Source organism: Papio anubis, chromosome 13 (assembly GCF_008728515.1).
Source record: "Papio anubis isolate 15944 chromosome 13, Panubis1.0, whole genome shotgun sequence".
Taxonomy (NCBI): domain Eukaryota; kingdom Metazoa; phylum Chordata; class Mammalia; order Primates; family Cercopithecidae; genus Papio; species Papio anubis.
In genome coordinates, this window is record NC_044988.1 from 79388889 (window position 1) to 79408247 (window position 19359).

The 19359-nt window shown below is 44.9% G+C and overlaps 1 protein-coding gene across 10 annotated transcripts in view; it reads left to right on the plus strand.

Annotated features, from left to right (window-relative positions):
• PALM2AKAP2 (PALM2 and AKAP2 fusion) overlaps positions 1-19359 on the plus strand; it is a 538968-nt gene that overhangs the window by 488786 nt on the left and 30823 nt on the right. For 9 of the 10 annotated variants that reach the window (XM_031654861.1, XM_021927808.2, XM_031654859.1 and 6 more), the window contains one exon: positions 13835-16256. In XM_031654861.1, coding sequence (XP_031510721.1) covers positions 13835-16256 — 2422 coding nt within the window. Of the gene's footprint in view, positions 1-2235; positions 2751-13834; positions 16257-19359 lie in introns of those variants that run through there. The other variant, XM_003911385.5, reaches the window with a different exon arrangement.

The window sequence follows — 19359 nt, forward strand, 5'->3', positions numbered from 1 at the left end:
TTTATTTTCAGAAAACCCACCCCAAGCTCACGGTCTGCGCTTAGAGGGTGTAGAGGTGTGAGCTGCAGCTTCCTGTTACCTGCTGGATTCCACACTGGTCATTTCTCTCTAGAGACTCCACTGTCATCAGGTGTAGGATGGCTCCGTTTATGCTTTTGCAGGCTGAGGCTAGCTTGCTGGTGGTTCATGTCTCCGTCTGCCTCTGAGTATAATCCACTTTTCTGGAGTACCTAACTGTGACTTTGCCACAGAGTATTTTTCTAACCTCAACCCTATTTTTGCAGCTTGGGGTTGAGGGAAGACTCAGGGAAGTGTGTGAATGTATGTGTTTTTGTGCGCATGCACACATACAAATGCATGGGTGTGCATGTGTGAGTATATAGATTAGTTTGCTAGGGTTACCATGACAAGGTGCCACAAATTGGTGGGGAGAGGCTTAAACGACAGTCTCACAGTTGGCAGGCTAGAAATGCAAAATCCTCAGCAGAGTTGGTTCCTTCGGAGGGCTGTGAGGGAAGGATCTGTTCCAGGCCCCTCTCCTTGCCTTATAAATAGTTGTGTTCCCTCTATGCACATCTCTGTGTCTACATTTCCTCTTGTTCTAAAGATCCTAGTCATACTGGATTAGGGCCCACCCTGGTGACTTCACTTAAACGTGATTACCTCTGTAAAGTCTGATCTCCAAATAAGGTCACATTCTGAGGTCCTTGGTGTTAGGACTTCAACATAAGAATCTGTGGAGATGACTCAAGTCAACACACAACGGTGTGCCTGTGTGTGGGTGGAGAATATGTGTGTTGGTGTGTGTAGTGGACTCTGGTGTCTCTGACATGCCAGGTCATATGCAAACCTGCTCCTTGGAAAATAGTACTTTAAGAGCACATACAGTTGTCTTTTGTGGATAGGGCAGATTTAAAACCTTTTTTTTAAACAAATCTTCCCACGGATGTGGAGGGGCAGGTGCGGTAATGGAGTGGGTCCCGGGTACCCCTTTTGCATCGCTGGTTGAGGGCACCTCATAATGGAAAGTCCTGCCCTGGTTCTTCCTTCTCAAGTGGAGCAATGCCATTGGCATGTGATTTCCCCGCCTCATTTTACTTTAGATGACTAAGTAGCATATTCAGGTGCCTTTGGCTACACAACAGAACATTCCAATTATTCCACAGGGCAGCATCAATTCAGAGTTCCCTTGGAGCTCCCTGGTGACTTGATACCACCAAGTCAGTCACTGAGGAATTCCCCAATATTTCTAAATAAATTTGGAGAATGTTTTTAGCATATGGAAAATGTTGTTTAGATGCTGTAAATATTTGTGAAGTCTACTTTTAGCTTCCTTTTCAAAAGAGCCTGCCTGGGTGCCATCTACTCTGATTATCCCTTCCTTGACTTGTGTGCTTGGGAGGGTCCCAGGAGGTCTGCTGTACTGGCTGGTGTGCAGACCACAGGTGAACCCTGTTCCATCTTTCGGCTACTCACCAGGACAAACTGCTCCAAAACTGACCGCAAATGAGCTAGCCCCACAGAACCATGCGTGGCCTTTGTCATCTTTCCCCCAGTTTACTGTAAATCTCAGTTCTCTTTGTCCTCTAAAATCTTACTGAAAAAGTGAGTACTTCATGGTACTGAAGTGATCTGGAATTCTGACTGACTTTCTAGTTCCGCCTGTAAGTTATGCCCCAAATTTTCCAGGTCAATGTAGAGTTCCAGGGAACGAGGTAGACAGAATCTGGAGGCAGAGTTGAGCCAGCGGTGTTATCAGGCAGGGAGCACTGATAAACACGCCAACTCCCCGTTAGACTCAGTGTAGTGCTGGGGACCCTATTTTGAGGTGACGCTGATGTCTCTATCCAAGGCAAATGCGCATCTGTTTTCTTGATGGCAGAGGACTGTTGTTAGCCATGGGATGGTGCAGCTACTTACTCCAGACATTCCTTCAAATGAGAGCACTCATTTCAGACTTCAGATGCATCTGTCCACTTTGGCATGGACTGTAATGTAGCCACTTAAAATACATCTTACAAGGGCCGTTAAATAACGTAAAAAGTGCTTGTGAAATGATATGAGTAAAAAAAAACTTGGCACAGAATTGCATTTACTGTCTGGTCTCAATGATATTAAATATGTATTTCTGAGAAGACAATGGAATGAAATGAAATATTAACTTTTTTTTCTGAGCGGAGGGGAATGAATATTTTTTTTTTCCAAATGTTCTGTGGTGAGCATTTGTTATCACACACACACGCACACATGCACATACCACATGCATGTACACACGCACAAGCACACACCACAAGCTGTCCTGAAAAGTCTAACTGGAGATTTCTCCAGGGTCTTTCAGATTTTTTGCTGCCTCAATACCCCTGGGGTATCAATTCCCTGCTTGTCCCAGGGCCCACCTCTGAATTGCCAAGAAGACAGAGGTATCTGATTCACATCAATGCCACCAGCTCCTGCCTCTCTGTTCAGCCCTGAGTGTGACAGGAGCAGGCTGGGCCTGCTCTCGCTGGGAATGCCGCTGCCCTCCAGCTCCGGCCAGCCAGGGAGGGGCCAGGCTTCTCCGAAGGAGGTTAAAGTCCTTCTTTGTGTGAATGGCCTTTTAGGGAGCAGAGGGAGGGCCCACGGTGACATCACAGTCTTCCGTCAGGAGGCTCAGGAGGAATTTGTCCAGCTTGAGCCAGGGCGCACGCAGGAATCTGTCTGGAAAAAGGCAGTTCTCACTGAGGAGGTTTGAGGCGCACGCTCTGGGCAGGGTAAGCCAAGTCTGCTGACTTATCTTCTTGTCCTTTTCTTTCTAATTTGAAAGGACAGGGTCTTTTTTGAGGCCAGTGTCTTTATGGAGGAGGTTTTCTGAGTCTCTCATGTGTTGTGGAGAGTCCTTTCTTGCTGTAAAGTGGGCAGCCGAGCTCAGACTGGTGTCTTGCTTCTCCTCTCTCTCTCTCTCTCTCTCTTTTTTTTTTTTTTTTTTTGCAAATCTTATAAAACTCTCAGCTTTTGTGCTAAGAGGAAAAGAGGACACTCAGTCCTGCACATACAGTGCAAAGCTATATGAGTCGTCTGTGGCAGATCATGCTTTGAAGATGGTGTGAGTGTGTCTGAGAATCTGTGTGCCCTTTTCCAGAACAGAACCAAGTGACTGGGTGATCCTGGTGCCTCGTTTCCTAGCCATCCTCTAGTATTTGTTCAAGAGACTCAGTCCTATGGTCTACAGCTAGCCTTCTGTTTCCATGCTGTGGAACTCACCACATTCACAGGGTGGCTTGGGGGAATACGGTTTTTGGGGGAATGTGTGGTACCTGTCTCTTGGAGGTCTCATGGGGATGGAAGGAGACCCTCACCAGCTTCGTTTATAGGCACAGAATCGTCTGTAGACAGAGGGTTAACCACAAATGCGTCTGGCACCGTTTTTCCTTGGGGCTCGGCCTCAATATAGTGGATTCTGCTGGGTCCACAGTGGTGCTTGGCTTTTGATCCCTGCCGTGACCTGCTCACCAGGCATGAACCCAAGATCCGGAACTATTTTTAAACCAAGAGGGACACAGCAAATTTATAAAGAATTGAAAAACGAGGCTTGCTTTTGTCTTTACCAGAATCAGTTACCCTAGAAATATCAGCTTGCAGGAGCCAGAGTTCCCTCTGTGGCCTTGAGCTTGGTTTATTCTGGGGTGGGGACTACCTTGCAAAATAATCTCACAGTGAAAAGGGCCTTTGGTGAGAAGAGCATCCGAGGGCTCCTTGATAGGGCCCTCAGTATTCCCCATTGAGGAAAACATGAAACTCACATCTCTCTTCATTCACGGGAAACCCGGAAGCCTCCCAGTCACTCCTGTAAGAAGTGGGTCTCCAAGTAACGGAAAGAAACAACCCTTTCATCCGCTGCTGCAGAAAAGGCAACAGCAGCTTCCTTCCTTTCCTCCCCTCCCCACTGCTGACCCCCACCACACACACCATCTTCAGTTTCTTTCACAGAAAGCCCAAGCTGTAAATGTATTCATCAAATAACACCTTAACATTTTCCAGATGTGATTGGAGCCACTGACTTTTCAGCAGGGCTAAGAGGATGTTATTAATAGGCTAAGCTGTGGTGCTGGGGGAGACTCCGTTCTATGAGAAATTGACCAGGTCTCCTTCACCAGGAATGTGGGTCAAGACACAGGCAAGCCTTGTTTCCAGTGAAGAGGTGGGGAGTTCCAGAAGTATTTTCATCCCGTCTTCATACCTGTACCTGAGGCATAAGACAGAGAGAACAGCAGAACGGCGAATTACTCTTTTGACCCAATACCGTAGAAGCTTTCAGAAAAAAAGGCTGGGCCTGCAGGAGCAGGAACAGGACTCCTGGCCTCCAAAGCGTTGAGTTTTCTTTTTAGAACTGCCCTAGTCACATTGAGCTGTAATGGCTTCATGGCAGGAGATCCATGGAGGCAAACCCAAGAAGTGGTTTTAGTATCTGCCCCTTTTAAGGGTCACAGCATTGACCCGAGCCTGCCGGGTCCAAATTTAGCCTGCGTTTGCCCCAGGAGTGCTTGAGGTCTGGAGTCTGGCCGGCTGTCTTCCATCAGCTAGGAGGGGAGGCTCTAGCCTCCTTAGGGAGTGGCTTGGTTCCCAGTTTCCCACAATCAACACAGGCCCCTAGTTCTACAGGCCGGAAGAAGCTCTGCCGGGGGCATGGAAGAGGACAGCCTGCTCAGGACTGGAATGTGGCCCAAGTTATCACCCGGGGCCTCTCCTCTCCGCCACTTCCCGCTTGTAAGCTCAGCTTAGAAGCCCAAAGCCTAACTCATGCAGCAAGCAGTTCCCAGACTTTCCTGCTGTCTGTGCCTTCAGGGAAGGGTGGAACGGGTGGGCCCCCTCAGAGTTCCAGCTTCTTCTCCTTCCTGCCATCTTCAGCAGAGAGGACCAGAGGAGGTGCAGCCAGCCTGCTTAGGAACTTTGGTACACCGCGCTTTCTTCAATTATTTTTGCCCGGCACGATTTGTGCCGTTGAAGAGGGTTGGAAGTTTATTTCCAGCTATTGCTGCAGCCCTTCCTTCCCCTGGTGCTATTTGTTCTTCTTATGGGAACTGGTACTCACTCCCTCCAAGTCTGTTAGCTTCTTGCTGGGGATGGGGGATCACCTTGGAGCTCTGAGGACCTCACATGGCCCAGGCTGAGAGCATATAGCTGTGCAGGGTCCCAGGGTATGCTTATGGATCCAAGGTAGTGTTGACCTCTTCAACTTCTGTTCCCCTTCCTTATGCCTCGGGTTCCCTCGGTTTGGGGAGTTAGCCTCCCCCAGACCTCCTGACTATAGCTTTGCCTGGTTTGTCCAAAGCTGATGAGGTTCAGCTGATGTGGTCATCTTTTAGGTCTCTGGGCATCATCCACCAGCCAGGTGCACTTCCTTCTCCCCCCGCCCCCACCCCCACCCCCACCCGCCATCCCCACCCCACCCTACCCCTTCTGCATTTGCCTTAGTGCTGGAGACATCCTGACTTAGCCAGAAAGTTAAAAGTTTAGGAGGAACCTCTCTAAAGACAGCCACGCATAGCTCGTGGAACCAGTTCTTCATCATGATTGTCGTTGCGTCCTGTGTACTGAAAATGTGACTTACAAAAGAGAGGCAGGATGAGAAGCGAAAACGGAGATACTCTCTGATTTCACAGCTATGAAGAATTTTTGTTTTATAGCCATGCCTCTGTTCCTAGGCCAAGAGTGAGTTTGTATTTTTGGTGGAACTTATAAATAACTGGATTAAAGGATCGGGTCACCTATTATCTGGAGAAAAGCATTTCTAATTTAAATGTCATGGCTTTAGTAGGAAGTAATCTGGGTTATTCAGAGCAGAGAAACCTGGTTGTACAGCCTGGTGTTTGAGTAATTTGGGTCACACTGTGCATTTAGGCTAGGAGCCTGGGAGGTCGAGATGGGTTAGGGACACTGTCAAGCTTTAACAGCCTGAGGATGGTGGGGCAGAGTGGAGGCTGTGAACACAGTGAACATTGTCCTTGTGGTGAAGGACACCTTTCTGCTCTCTGCCTGGGCTCAGGCAGGCCTGCTAAGGAAAATGCACTTCCTTAAAGTTATCTCTGTTCATGACATGCCTAGCTGCAGGCCTAAGTACCCTGGGCAGAAAGAACACATGGGTGTCTATGCCCAGTGGGTCAAGGATCAGGGCCCTGCTGTTGTGTTTTCTGTGCAAATGTAAACAGGCTTCTAGAATCTCACTTGTGGTGTTGGTGAGGAGTTGCAGCCTTTTCTCACAGTGTCCATCACAATGACATGGACATGGGATCTTAATATTTTACCTCTGGCAAGTGGCCAGAGGAAACAGAACCCCTTCAGAGCCCAGCCCAGAGGGTGAAACTCCCAGACTGTGCAAGAAGTCACATTTCTTTCTTTCTTTTTTTTTTTTTTTTGAAATGGAGTCTTGCTCTGTCGCCCAGGCTGGAGTGCAGTGGCGCGATCTTGGCTCACTGCAAGTTCCGCCTCCCAGGTTCACGCCATTCTCCTGGCTCAGCCTCCTGAGTAACTGGGACTACAGGCGCCCACCACCACGCCCGGCTAAGTTTTTCATATTTTTAGTAGAGACGAGGTTTCACCATGTTAGCCGGGATGGTCTTGATCTCCTGACCTCATGATCCACCCGCCTCACCCTCCCAAAGTGCTGGGATTATAGGCCTGAGCTACCGCACCTGGCCCAAGAAGTCACATTTCTAGCTGACACATAGAGCAGCAGATATGTCTCCAGAGAGTTAAGTCTCGACGGAGTTCATCTGTCTCTGACCAAGACTGAATAAAGAAGGCAAAGAGATCATTGACTTTTAAAGCTAAATTGTGAGTCTCACATCATCTGTAGAGATTCAAGCAAGTAAAAGATCAACCAAAAAGCCAAGCTAACTCTCTTTTGATCCATCCACTCTTCTTACCATTTCCCATGTCATTTCAAAAGCCTCCTATTATTATTGAGAATGCATTTTGATATATCAGGATAGAATGAGAAGAACCCACCTTCAAATCCTGGCTAGGGGACTTACTAGCCAGATGATCTTGAGAGATGTTCCTTTATTTCTCTATACCTGTTATTCTGAAGTTTTAAGACTGAAATAAAATTCGTGCCTTTCCCACTTAACAGAGGGCCATGTTTCAAGCATCAGCTGACATATGTATGTGCATGTACTATGAAATGATAAGCTATTAGACATGTGTCAACTAGAAAATGGGGATGCCACGCTTACAGATGCCCACGGGACAGGCTTGTCAGGGCTGTCTCATTCACTCGTACGTTTACTTGGCTTGCTGAGTAATGGAGAATGGACCAGGTTCTGTTTTATCCAGTGTGTGACCCCTCCTCTGCTTCTCATGTGACTGGAGCCCCAGGTCTGGTGGTTCTTGACTACTTATTCTACTTACTGCATTTCAGGGCTTAACTTTTAAGGACATTTTGTGAAATTATTCTCTCTGTTGCAGCACAACTGTATCTTCCTAGTTGTGTTCAGCTTCAACTAAAATTCACATGTATGGATCTGGGGTTAGGGAAAGATTAGGGAGATTAGAGCTGCCATAGGTTCTGACTTTGAGTCTTTCCTGGGCCTTTTTTCTTTAATCTTTTCTTGTTGATTTCTTTTCTTCTAAAAATCTCCTGCTCTTTTCCCAAAAGAAATTCAGTCTGCTGCCAGAAAGAATATAATATCAGTCATTTAAACCTCAGTGTAAAATGGCTTAATAATAGTGAACATTTGCATTAACCGTTTTACAGTTTACATAGTACTTTTAAGTACATTTTCTAACTTAATTCTCAAAACAGATTTGGGAGATATTATTAGTCCTGCTTACGAAGGAGTTCTATTCTCAGCAGAATTCCATAATTATAGTACAAAAAGTCTGGTAGGACTTTTATAGGTAGAGCCAAGAAATGACCCCAGACTCTGGTTTTTGGACACCAAACTCTGAATTACCACATTTTCTGCATTATTTAGGTGGAGACATAGGCACCTGTGTTGTAAATTAAGCCATGTTAATTCGCTTTGCAAAACTATTAAACACTTTTTGGTAGATAAAGGTGACTTTAGTAGCAGCCTGGCTACCAGGTTATATTAAACACAGGTCTCTTGGACCAAATTCTGGCACTCATACAGACTTGTGTTAAATAAACATTTGTAAAAAATGGTATGAAGAACTCTCAGGTCCCTAAGTTTCTAGATGCTACCCCCCCCCACCTTGCCTGAAGACAGATGTGGGAACTTTATGAAGACAGGATTCTGTTACCATTTTAGTGGGTGTTAAGCAACCAAAGTCCCCTGAACCAAAGGCTAGAAACAAGAATAGTTAGTTCTCAAACCTCAAACACCATCCCTAAGGGTGTATAAACCAAAGGGCTCACTCTATTGGTATATCCCCTTCATGAAAGGGTGAGGAAGATCTCTAATCCACAAATGTGAACACCACCAATTTCACGGGTTTCTAACATTCATTATGCTAATTGACAGGCCACTAATTTCACTAATGAAAACCTATTTCTCACCTTAATTATGCCAATTAGCAAAGCTTCAGGGGTTCTCCGGAGTTCAAGAGAGCTAAGTACTGATGGAAGCCACCTGTGGGGTGTGGTATCTCTCATTAGATCCTAGGTGACCATTTCTTGAGTTTATGTTCCCAGTTAGGGTGGTTGTCAGACCCTGGAATGTAATTTAAACTGATTTCAGAAGCACACAGCTGTATTAAATTGCCCCTGACCAAGTATTTGAAAGTAAATGGTGGACATCCTAACCAGCTGTTAACTAGTCTAGGAATTTAGTGGGAAAGGCAGGTTTCTGTGTCGTGGTGTTAGAGCTCTACCTGTAGGGTGAGCTGGGCCCATCTAAAAAGCTCTCACAGCCCCTTTGCACCCTAGTTTTTCTCTGACCTTAGAAAACCCAGTTTGATGATTCTTTCATATCCTTCTGTTTTTTTGCATTGGGAAATAGTTCATTTCAAAAAGGACTTTCCTGTTGATTGAATGAATGTGCATCTTATCTAAATCTGGAATCACATTCACCTAATCTGAAGCATGGAGAAAATTCTGGACCTTCTTATCTTCAAAGAGAGCAATAAGCATTTGTTGGTTTAAACAAGACATCATCTGACGATACCAAGCCCAGATTCCTGCCCAATCCGGATAGGTTAGATTTCCAGCCCATTTTTATTTACCTGGTGTAGTTGCCAGTGGCTTTGATTCCATCAGGCCATCATGCATGAAGGCAAATTCTTACTGCTTACAGTGGAACTCAGGAATTCGCTCTTTTGTTATCATTGTTGTCTAACTTTACAAAACCTCAAGACCTCTGGTGCATGATTGTGAATCAGTAATTCAGAGTTGTTTATCTCTTTAAATACTTCCATACCAATTAGAGGTTAAACCTGCTGCTCCCTGAGTAGATGGAATTTAGTGTCAGGAAGAATTTTCTGAATTTATGGGAAAGGGGGACTGGATGCCATATAGCTCACAAGAAGGAGGGCCTCTTTCCTGTTTACACCCGCCAGTGTCTAGAGGTTTAAAAAAATGTATTGGAAAGGATTCATCTCAAATTACCCTGGAACCCCCACTAACTTTGACTTTTAACAAGTAACTAGCCTTTTGTGTGTGTGTGTGTGTGTGTGTGTGTGTGTGTGATGGAGTTTCACTCTTATTGACCAGGCTGGAGTGCAGTGGTGTGATCTCGGCTCATTGTAACCTCCTCGTCCTAGGTTTAAGCGATTCTCCTGTCTCAGCCTCTCAAGTAGCTGGGATTACAGGGGCACTTGCCACCACGCCTGGCTAATTTTTTGTATTTTTGGTAGAGACGGGGTTTCACTGTGTTGGCCAGGCTGGTCTCAAACTCCTGACCTCACCTCAGGTAATCTGCCTGCCTTAGCCTCCCAAAGTTTTGGGATTACAGGGGTGAGCCACCGCGTGGGCTGCTGCTGCTTTTTTTTTTTTTGCTTTTTGAGACGGAGCCTCACTTCCTCACCCAGGCTGGAATGCTCCAACCTCCGCTCTCCGGGTTCAAGTGATTCTCTTGCCAAATAGCTGGGATTACAGGTGTACACCACCATGCCTGGTCAACTTTTGTATTTTTAGTGGAGACGAGGTTTCACCACGTTGGTCAGGCTGGTCTCAAACTCCTGACCTCAAGTGATCCGCTCACACTGGCCTCCCAAAATGTTGGGATTACAGGCGTGAGCCACCGCACCCAACCTTTTTTGAGACAGAGTCTCACTTCCTCGCCCAGACTGGAATGCAGTGGCACTATCTTGGCTCACTGCAACCTCCACTTTCCAGGTTCAAGCGATTCTCAAGCCAAATAGCTGGGATTACAGGTGTACACCACCATGCCCGGCTAACTTTTGTATTTTTAGTGGAGAGGGGGTTTCACCATGTTGATCAAGCTAGTCTCAAACTCCTGACCTCAAGTGATCCACCCACCTTAGCCTCCCAAAGTGCTGGGATTTCAGACATGAGCTACTGCACTCTGCCAACTAACTAGCATATTTTAAAATCTGTTTGACCGATCACAGAAGACATAACTACTTGTAAATTAATTTCTGATTCAAAGATAATGGCAGTTTTATATATTTTTTTCAGACAACTGCAAAAGTATATTGTCAAATTCTCGTCTTAGATTTTAAAAATTTGGTACCAAAACAACTATTTGTAGTTCAAAAAGAGTGCTTTAGAAAGAGCTGTTCAATTGTTGAGTCCTAAAAAGAAAACATGGAAAGGCATCTGCTCATTCATCATCGAGCACTTGATGTGTGAAACATTCAAGAGAAAGGGACAATGCTGATGTGAGGAGCGGAAAGGCTTCTTGGGAAATGGCTTTGGAGATAAGCCACATCACTCCTTCCTCTGATTAGCAACAAGAGACAAAGAGAGGCAAGTTCTTCATTTGCCTGATTCAGACTAAGAAAACTCTTTTTTTTGTTGTTTTTGTTTTATGAACATACAATTTTAATATTTTGTTTTATTATTATTATTATTATTATTATTATAATACTTTAAGTTCTCGGGTACATGTGCATAACGTGCAGGTTTGTTACATATGTATACTTGTGCCATGTTGCTGTGCTGCACCCATCAACTTGTCAGCAATAGACTTAGGGCTTTCTTGGAAGTACAGGGAACTCGTTTTTTTTTTTTTAAGAAAGGGTATTGTCTTCTGGAGCTTATCGTTGCTGCTAATTTCATTGTGACCCTGAAGAATAAGTTCCCGTCATGTTTAATGAATGGATTAATTCATTAAACTATAGAACTAATTATTTGCCTTTTAGTTTCCTTTACTATTACGTTGCCCTTCTTCCTCTCCTCAAGTATTCTAAAGCATCTTGTGTTTCAGGAGAGCAGTGTTTTCTAACCATATTTCAGTCCTACCGGCTTCCTACTGTTTTCCCACTCCCCTCCGCCCACCTCGACCCCAAAGCCAAAAAGGATAGAAGGAGAGCTCTGTTGTTCCCATGCAGAATATCAGCAGTGAGTCATTAGCCAAAAGAAGCCAGGGGTAAGGGTGCCATAGGTAATCTGACTCATCTTAGCAGTACCATGAATCTCTCTTTGTCTTCTTATTCCAATAATAATTTTCCATGGAGTGGGCTAATTTTGGCCTAGGTTTACTTGGAATTGAATGGCCGCCAGTAAGTTTCAGCATTCAGATTTTGTGTAATTCTTAATGATATATGAGTAGAAGTTACCGACAATGCCTTATCCAACAAAAAGTTTAGTTAACAGTTTTAAAAGGGCTGGCCCTGCAGGATGGCTCACGCTTGTAATCCCAGCACTTTGGGGAGGCCAAGGCTGGACTGCTTGAGTCCAGGAGTTTGAGACTAGCCTGGGCAACATAGCAAGACTCTATCTCTACAAAAAATTTTAAAAATTAGCCAGGCATGGTGACACCCACCTGTAGTCGTAAGGGAAACTGAGGCAGGAGGATCCCATGAGCTCAGGAGTTGAAGGTTGCAGTGAACTATGATCACATCACTGTGCTTCAGCCTGGGCAACAGAACAAGAGCCTGTCTCTTTAAAAAAAAAAAGGAAGGTAGCAGCAAAAACTACTATTTAATGATGGTCAAAAATAAAAAATAAAGTTGTTAGCAATTATAAATATTGTGTTAAGTATCACTGTTTAACAAAGACCAGACCTAGACTGGAAGAAAATCAGAGGACAGAAGATGTTGACAAAAGAGGAATACTCATTATTCGTGCCTGTTAATGGAGAAGACATATACATTACTTGAATAATTTAAGTCTGAAAGGAAACGTGGGAAATGAAGATTGAAGGAAACCCCCCAGTTCATGGATAACCCGGAGAGTTTTTCAACATTTTGACAGCAATGTAGAGCACTTACAGTGAACTCCCGTGTTTTCTTAGGTCTTAAAAACAAATCCATAATTATCTACTTTTTGGGGAAGGATTTTGAAATTAATTTCCTGAGAATCATCCCAAGGTGGTGCTTTAATATTCTAAGCATTTAAAATTGTTGAAACCTTAGATAAATGAAGATTACACCCTCTTGCAATTTTGCATTGTCCTATGTCAATAATACAAGGCACATTATAAACTTGAGATAGGGAGACAAAGCCGACCTAGGTGTTAGTAAAGTCCTTGAGGGTAACTCTAATTAAATTTATACTTTACTGGAATTCTTTGAGATAAGCCAGAGTCCTTTGATATGAAAAAGAAAATCATCTTATAATTTGAAAATTAATGTTTCTAATGCCAAATAACAAAATTACATAGGCTAGATAACTGGTAGAAAAATAGGATAGATAAGTTGGGCATGGTGGCTCATGTCTGTAATCCCAGCACTTCGGGAGGCTGAGGCGGGCAGATTGCTTGAATACAGGAGTTCAAGACCAGCCTGGGTGACATGGAGAAACTCTGTCTCTACAAAAAAAAAAAAAAAAAAAAAAAAAAAAATCAGCCAGGGGTGATGGCACACACCTGTAGTCCTGGGAGGTGGAGGTTGCAGTGAGCCAAGATGGCACTACTGCACTCCAGCCTGGGCCACAGAGCAAGACCCCATCTTAAAAAATAATATGTGTATATATATGTGTGTGTGTGTGTGTATATATGTGTGTGTATATGTATGTGTATATATATATGATGGATTTTAAAACATTAAGAAGATAGGGTTTTCTTATTGAATCACAAACGGAAGATATCACATATAAAGCAGTTAAGAAACTGGAGGAGAGGTACCATTGGCCATTAGTTTTTCAAAGCAATGCTGACTTCTTAACTAAAGAGTATTATTTTGATGCAATCCCAGAAAACAGCTGTGCAGTCAGTGGCTTTGGTGATGGTGTTTATAAGGCGCATGGTCAGTAACAGCCGTGGCAGTGAGGCACTGTAGCCTATGTGCTGCCATTAAAGGGATCTACTGTTTTCCAGTATTTTATTCTGGAAAGATTTTCCAAAAAGTTTCTTGTCTCCAGAATAACTGCATTACATCTGGCAGAGAGTCATATGTTTTAAAGATCTGTTCATACAAAAGGACCTTCTTTTTTCAATCCTATTAATAGTCCTATTGCATAGCCTGCAATCATTTGCTACAAAATACTTGGGAAGACTCTGGTACAATAATGATGTAATCCCTTCCACCTTAGATAAAATTTAAAAATGGCACTAGCATGTAAACAAAATGGAATCTGTAAAATAGAGAGGGTTGGGCACCCGTTACTACAAGAAAATGAACATTTAAGGGATTATTAGGAAATTTCTATTCAAAAGAATTTGTCACTGTGGTTTCCATTTTCCTTCCTCTTAGTTATGAGTCAGTTTGTCAGCATTCACATCCATAAGAGATGCAGTATTTAACCCCGACTTTTGTTTTCTCTTTATTCCAGAAGCCTCCCCAGCTTTCTGAGGATGATATCCGACTAAAAAGCGAGGGAGACGACTATAGTGCCACCCTCCTGGAGCCTGTTACCAGCTCTCTTTCCCCAGATCACAAGAACATGGAAATTGAGGTGTCTGTTGCAGAATGTAAAAGTGTTCCTGGAATCACCTCTACCCCACATCCCATGGACCACCCTTCCCCTTTCTATTCACCCCCACATAATGGCCTCCTCACTGATCACCACGAATCCCTGGATAACGATGTTGCCAGAGAGATCCGCTATCTAGATGAGGTGCTGGAGGCCAACTGCTGTGATTCTGCTGTGGACGGAACATTCAATGGAACATCCTCCCCAGAGCCTGGTGCAGTGGTCCTGGTGGGCGGCCTAAGCCCCGCTGTCCACGAGACGGCCCAACCAGAACCCACTGAGAGAACAGCTAGCCAGCAGGCACCGCCTCACATCGAGCTCAGTAATAGCAGCCCTGACCCCATGGCAGAGGCAGAAAGAACAAATGGCCATTCCCCCAGCCAGCCTAGAGATGTGCTGGGGGACAGCCTGCAGGCCCCTGTCAGCCCCAGCTCCTCAACCAGCTCATGGTGTTCTTCCCGAGACGGAGAGTTCACTCTCACCACACTGAAGAAGGAGGCCAAGTTTGAGCTGCGTGCCTTCCATGAGGACAAGAAGCCCTCCAAGCTCTTTGAGGATGACGAGCGTGAGAAAGAACAATACTGCGTTAGAAAAGTGAGGCCTTCGGAAGAGATGCTGGAGTTGGAAAAGGAGAGGAGGGAGCTCATCCGCAGCCAGGCCGTCAAGAAGAATCCTGGCATTGCAGCAAAATGGTGGAATCCCCCGCAGGAAAAAACCATCGAGGAGCAGCTGGACGAGGAACATCTGGAGTCGCACAAAAAGTACAAGGAGCGCAAGGAGAAAAGGGCACAGCAGGAACAGTTGCTGCTGCAGCAACAGTTACAGCAGCAGCAGCAGCAGCAGCAGCAGCCCCCATCGCAGCTCTGCACAGCCCCTGCCTCTTCTCATGAATACGCAAGCATGATTGACAAAGCAAAGGAGGACATTGTCACAGAGCAGATAGATTTCTCTGCTGCTCGCAAACAATTTCAGCTGATGGAGAATTCCAGGCAAGCAGTGGCCAAGGGCCAGAGTACACCCAGGCTGTTCTCCATCAAGCCTTTCTACAGGCCTCTGGGATCAGTAAACTCAGACAAGCCACTGACTAATCCAAGACCACCTTCTGTCGGGGGACCTCCAGAAGACAGTGGTGCCTCAGCCACCAAGGGACAGAAATCCCCCGGTGCCCTGGAGACCCCATCGGCAGCAGGAAGCCAGGGCAACACAGCCCCTCAGGGGAAGGAAGGGCCCTACAGCGAGCCTTCTAAACGTGGGCCCTTATCTAAACTGTGGGCAGAGGATGGAGAATTTACGAGCGCCCGGGCCGTCCTCACCGTGGTCAAGGATGATGACCATGGGATTTTGGATCAGTTCTCAAAATCTGTCAATGTCTCCTTGACCCAAGAGGAGCTTGACTCTGGTCTTGATGAATTGTCGGTGAGGTCTCAGGATACCACAGTCCTGGAGACCCTATCCAATGATTTCAGCATGGACAACATCAGTGACAGTGGGGCCTCCAATGAGACAACCAATGCCCTCCAGGAAAATTCACTGGCTGATTTTTCTCTGCCGCAGACGCCACAAACTGACAACCCCTCAGAGGGCCGAGGAGAAGGCGTCTCCAAGTCATTTAGCGATCATGGTTTCTATTCCCCTTCCTCCACGCTGGGGGACTCTCCGTCGGTTGATGATCCCTTGGAGTATCAGGCTGGCCTCCTGGTGCAGAATGCCATTCAGCAAGCCATAGCCGAGCAGGTGGATAAAGCTGTGTCTAAAACCAGCAGGGATGGAGCAGAGCAACAGGGACCTGAAGCAACTGTAGAGGAAGCTGAAGCTGGGGCTTTCGGCTCAGAAAAGCCTCAGAGCATGTTTGAGCCACCTCAGGTGTCTTCTCCTGTTCAAGAGAAAAGGGATGTATTACCAAAGATTCTGCCTGCTGAAGACAGGGCACTCAGGGAAAGGGGGCCCCCCCAGCCACTGCCAGCTGTGCAACCCAGTGGCCCGATTAACATGGAGGAGACCAGGCCCGAAGGAAGCTATTTCAGCAAGTACTCGGAGGCAGCTGAGCTGAGAAGCACAGCCTCCCTCCTGGCCACTCAAGAATCCGACGTGATGGTTGGACCCTTCAAGCTGAGGTCCAGGAAACAGCGGACTTTGTCCATGATCGAGGAAGAGATCCGAGCAGCTCAGGAAAGGGAAGAGGAGCTGAAGAGGCAGAGACAAGTCTTGCAGAGTACACAGAGCCCCAGGACAAAGAACGCCCCATCGCTGCCCTCCAGAACATGCTATAAAACTGCCCCAGGTAAGTGAGGTGCCTCACATGAGAGACATGCCACAGCAGTCTGTTGTTGTTGATTCCAGCTCATGGGTTTCTATGTGGAGCCTCCTCTGTGTGTGTCTGGAATAAGTGTTGGGGGGACACTAGCATGAGAATTCCAGCATACAGGAACATGCCACAAAAGTGTCAGAGTGTCCTCTAGAAGCACCCTGAGCTTGGATGGAGTTTGCCACTTTCCAGAGGATGTAATCGCTCCTTTTTTGTTGTTCTGCTTTGGACTTGGTTTGTTATAAAGAATTGTTCTCTTTTACTTGAAAGCCTGCCCTTGTATGAAGGAGAGGCTGTTTGTGGCATAGAACCAGAGTGGGCCCGTGTGTGGACTATGTTGGAATCAGTAGCTTGACCCTCAGTATCTGTAGTTAAGTTAAACCCATCTGATTTGGGAGCTGTCCTCTACTAACCCCTTCTGAATGCTGGTTCTCTTCCCAGCAATGATAGTCATGGCTTGGCATTGCAGACTGGTCCATGCAAAATGTTTTTGTTCATCTTCTGTGTAACTGGGTTTTTCTTCTGAAGTCACCACAAAGCAACTACTTTGGAATCAGGGGTGGGCACATCTTTTCTTGTCATGTGACCCCTTTCGAGAAGTTGAATGACTCTTCACAAAGGCAAGTGTTTAATCCCTTCATATTGCCTGGGCAGTCCCTTTTTTGAATACTTTGTGTAGATGGTTGATGTTAATTAGGGTGCTAATTATTATTGCTACCATTTGGATAACAGTGTGACCAGTTGTTTTGATTTTCCATGTGGATTTGATGGCAATCAGGGATCCACGCATCTTCAACTGTGGATTTGATGGCAATCAGGGATCCACGCATCTTCAACTGTAGAAAACACTGCTCAAAGCGTGGTCCAAGCTAGTCCAGAAATCATTTGCTACTGGTTCATTCTAAGTTCAGACATTGAGAGTAAGCATTTGAAAACTCTTATTGCAATACGATATTGTCCTGAAATCCAAGCGTGGGATTTTTGCATTTTACAAAACTATTGCTTCATAATGGACTGGTGGGGAGAAACTGATGTTTCACTGGAGAAAATTTCAGAATCATTACCCTAAAGTATAATTGTTGACACTTATCTTGGTCCATCCAGATCTTAATCTTATCTTGACACTTGGCTTCCATCAAATCTACAATAACACAAGGTCACTCTTCTCATTAACTTTTTAAATTTTGAAAGAATCTCCAACCTAAAGAAAAGTTCCCAAGTACAGTACAAATGTCTTTCTATTTTGAATCATTTGAGAGTAAATTGCCAATATGATACCCCATCACCCCCAATTTTGTAGACTGCTCCCTAATGTGGGTCTCTGATGCTTTCATATGATTATTTTCAGGTTGTGCCTCTTTGGTAGGAATCCCACTAAGTTGATGCTGTGTTCTCACTGTATCCAAACAGGTAGCATGTGGTATTAGTTTGTCCCATTATGGGGACAGATGTCAACTCTGATCACTTAATATTGATTATGATCACTCCATTGATGGAGTGTCTGCCAGGCTTCTGCACAGTAGTTACTTTTTTCTTTTGTAATTCGTATATATTTTGTAGGGCAATACTTTGGTATTATGCAATTTTCACCCCACTTCTTATCAAACTTCATTTATTTATGTTGGTATGATCTCATGGATTCCTGTGATATTCAATGGATTATAATTCATTTCTTTTATTATTTTTATCCTTAACTTGTTCAGTTACTGCTCACAGGAGCCCCTTTTGGCTAACTTATATGTCCTTTGGAGATGTCCCCGTTATCCTTTGAATGCTTCCTCAATTTCTGGCATCACAAGATATTCCAGTTTCATCTTATACTTTCCCAACCCTGAAATCAGTCGTCTCTCCAAAGAGCACTAGTTTCTGATGATGGAGAATGGTATTTACAAACAAAGATCTGAGTGCGAGCTGTGCTCATTGTTATTGCATTGTCGCTGGCCCCGGGCACTCTCAGTGGACAGAATTAGAAATTATACACATCTCTCTTGAAAACCATGAGTTTGCCCCATTGCTTTTTAATTCTTATATAATAAAAGGCTCATTCATACTTTCTCCCTTTCCATATTTGTAACCACCTTCTTGACAACAAGGTTTTGTTTTTAATAAAAACTTAGTTTTTATTATCTGTAATATGTTTATTATTTAACTAGCCCTCCTTCCCCCTCACTCCAGTATAACCAGTCTCCTGTTTTCCTCACCAAACTTGGGCTCCAATATCATTTCTGGGTGGCCACTGCCACCCCCCTTCACCAACACCCTCCTTACCCTCCCTGGGCTCCAACACTACAGCAGGTACCATCTTATTCAGCCTGGCCTAGTGACTTTTGGACTGAATTGTGTGGGAAGGAAAGGAAAGGGAGGAAGAAGAGGAAGACTGCAGTGACTTTCTTAATATATGCCATCAAATTGGTGATAAAGTTTCAACAAATGAATAAGGTGGGGGGCGGGCACAAACATTCAGACCATAGCATGAGTATGTTCAGGTTTCTCTGGCTCTGTCTGTTAATCGAACCCCTCACCATATTACCTCCAACTTTATTTCCAGCACATAAACAATTGTCTAATATAAAGACATTTTAATGCTTTCTCCTGATTCCCCCACCGGCTGTTGTCCATCAGGCTTCCCCACCAGGACCAAGGTTGCCTTAAACAAGTCAGCATCCTAAGGCTTGCCAGTGGCATCTCAGCAACCCAGTATCAGTCTCCCCAGTACTTCCCTCCATGCTGATACTGATCTGTTCTCCCATATCCTACCCTCATAGGATTGATTTCTGCTCCCTACAGGGGGATAGTAATTCATCCGTGCAAGTCTGCTCTAGTCTTGATGTCATATTGAGTACAATCATGATAATGATATGCATGCATGTCATTTCTTCATGTTTATCTGTAGAACATTTAAAGCAGGCACCCGGGCTTCCCAGAATTACAACATGAGTTTAACGAAATGGAATGTAAAATACAATTTTCTTCCTGTTCATGCCTGGAAATCTTTGGAGTATTGCTTGGCTGGCCAACCTCCAAGTTCATGATCAGGGAGAAGGCTGACACATGACTCTGAGCAGCCAAACTAGACAAT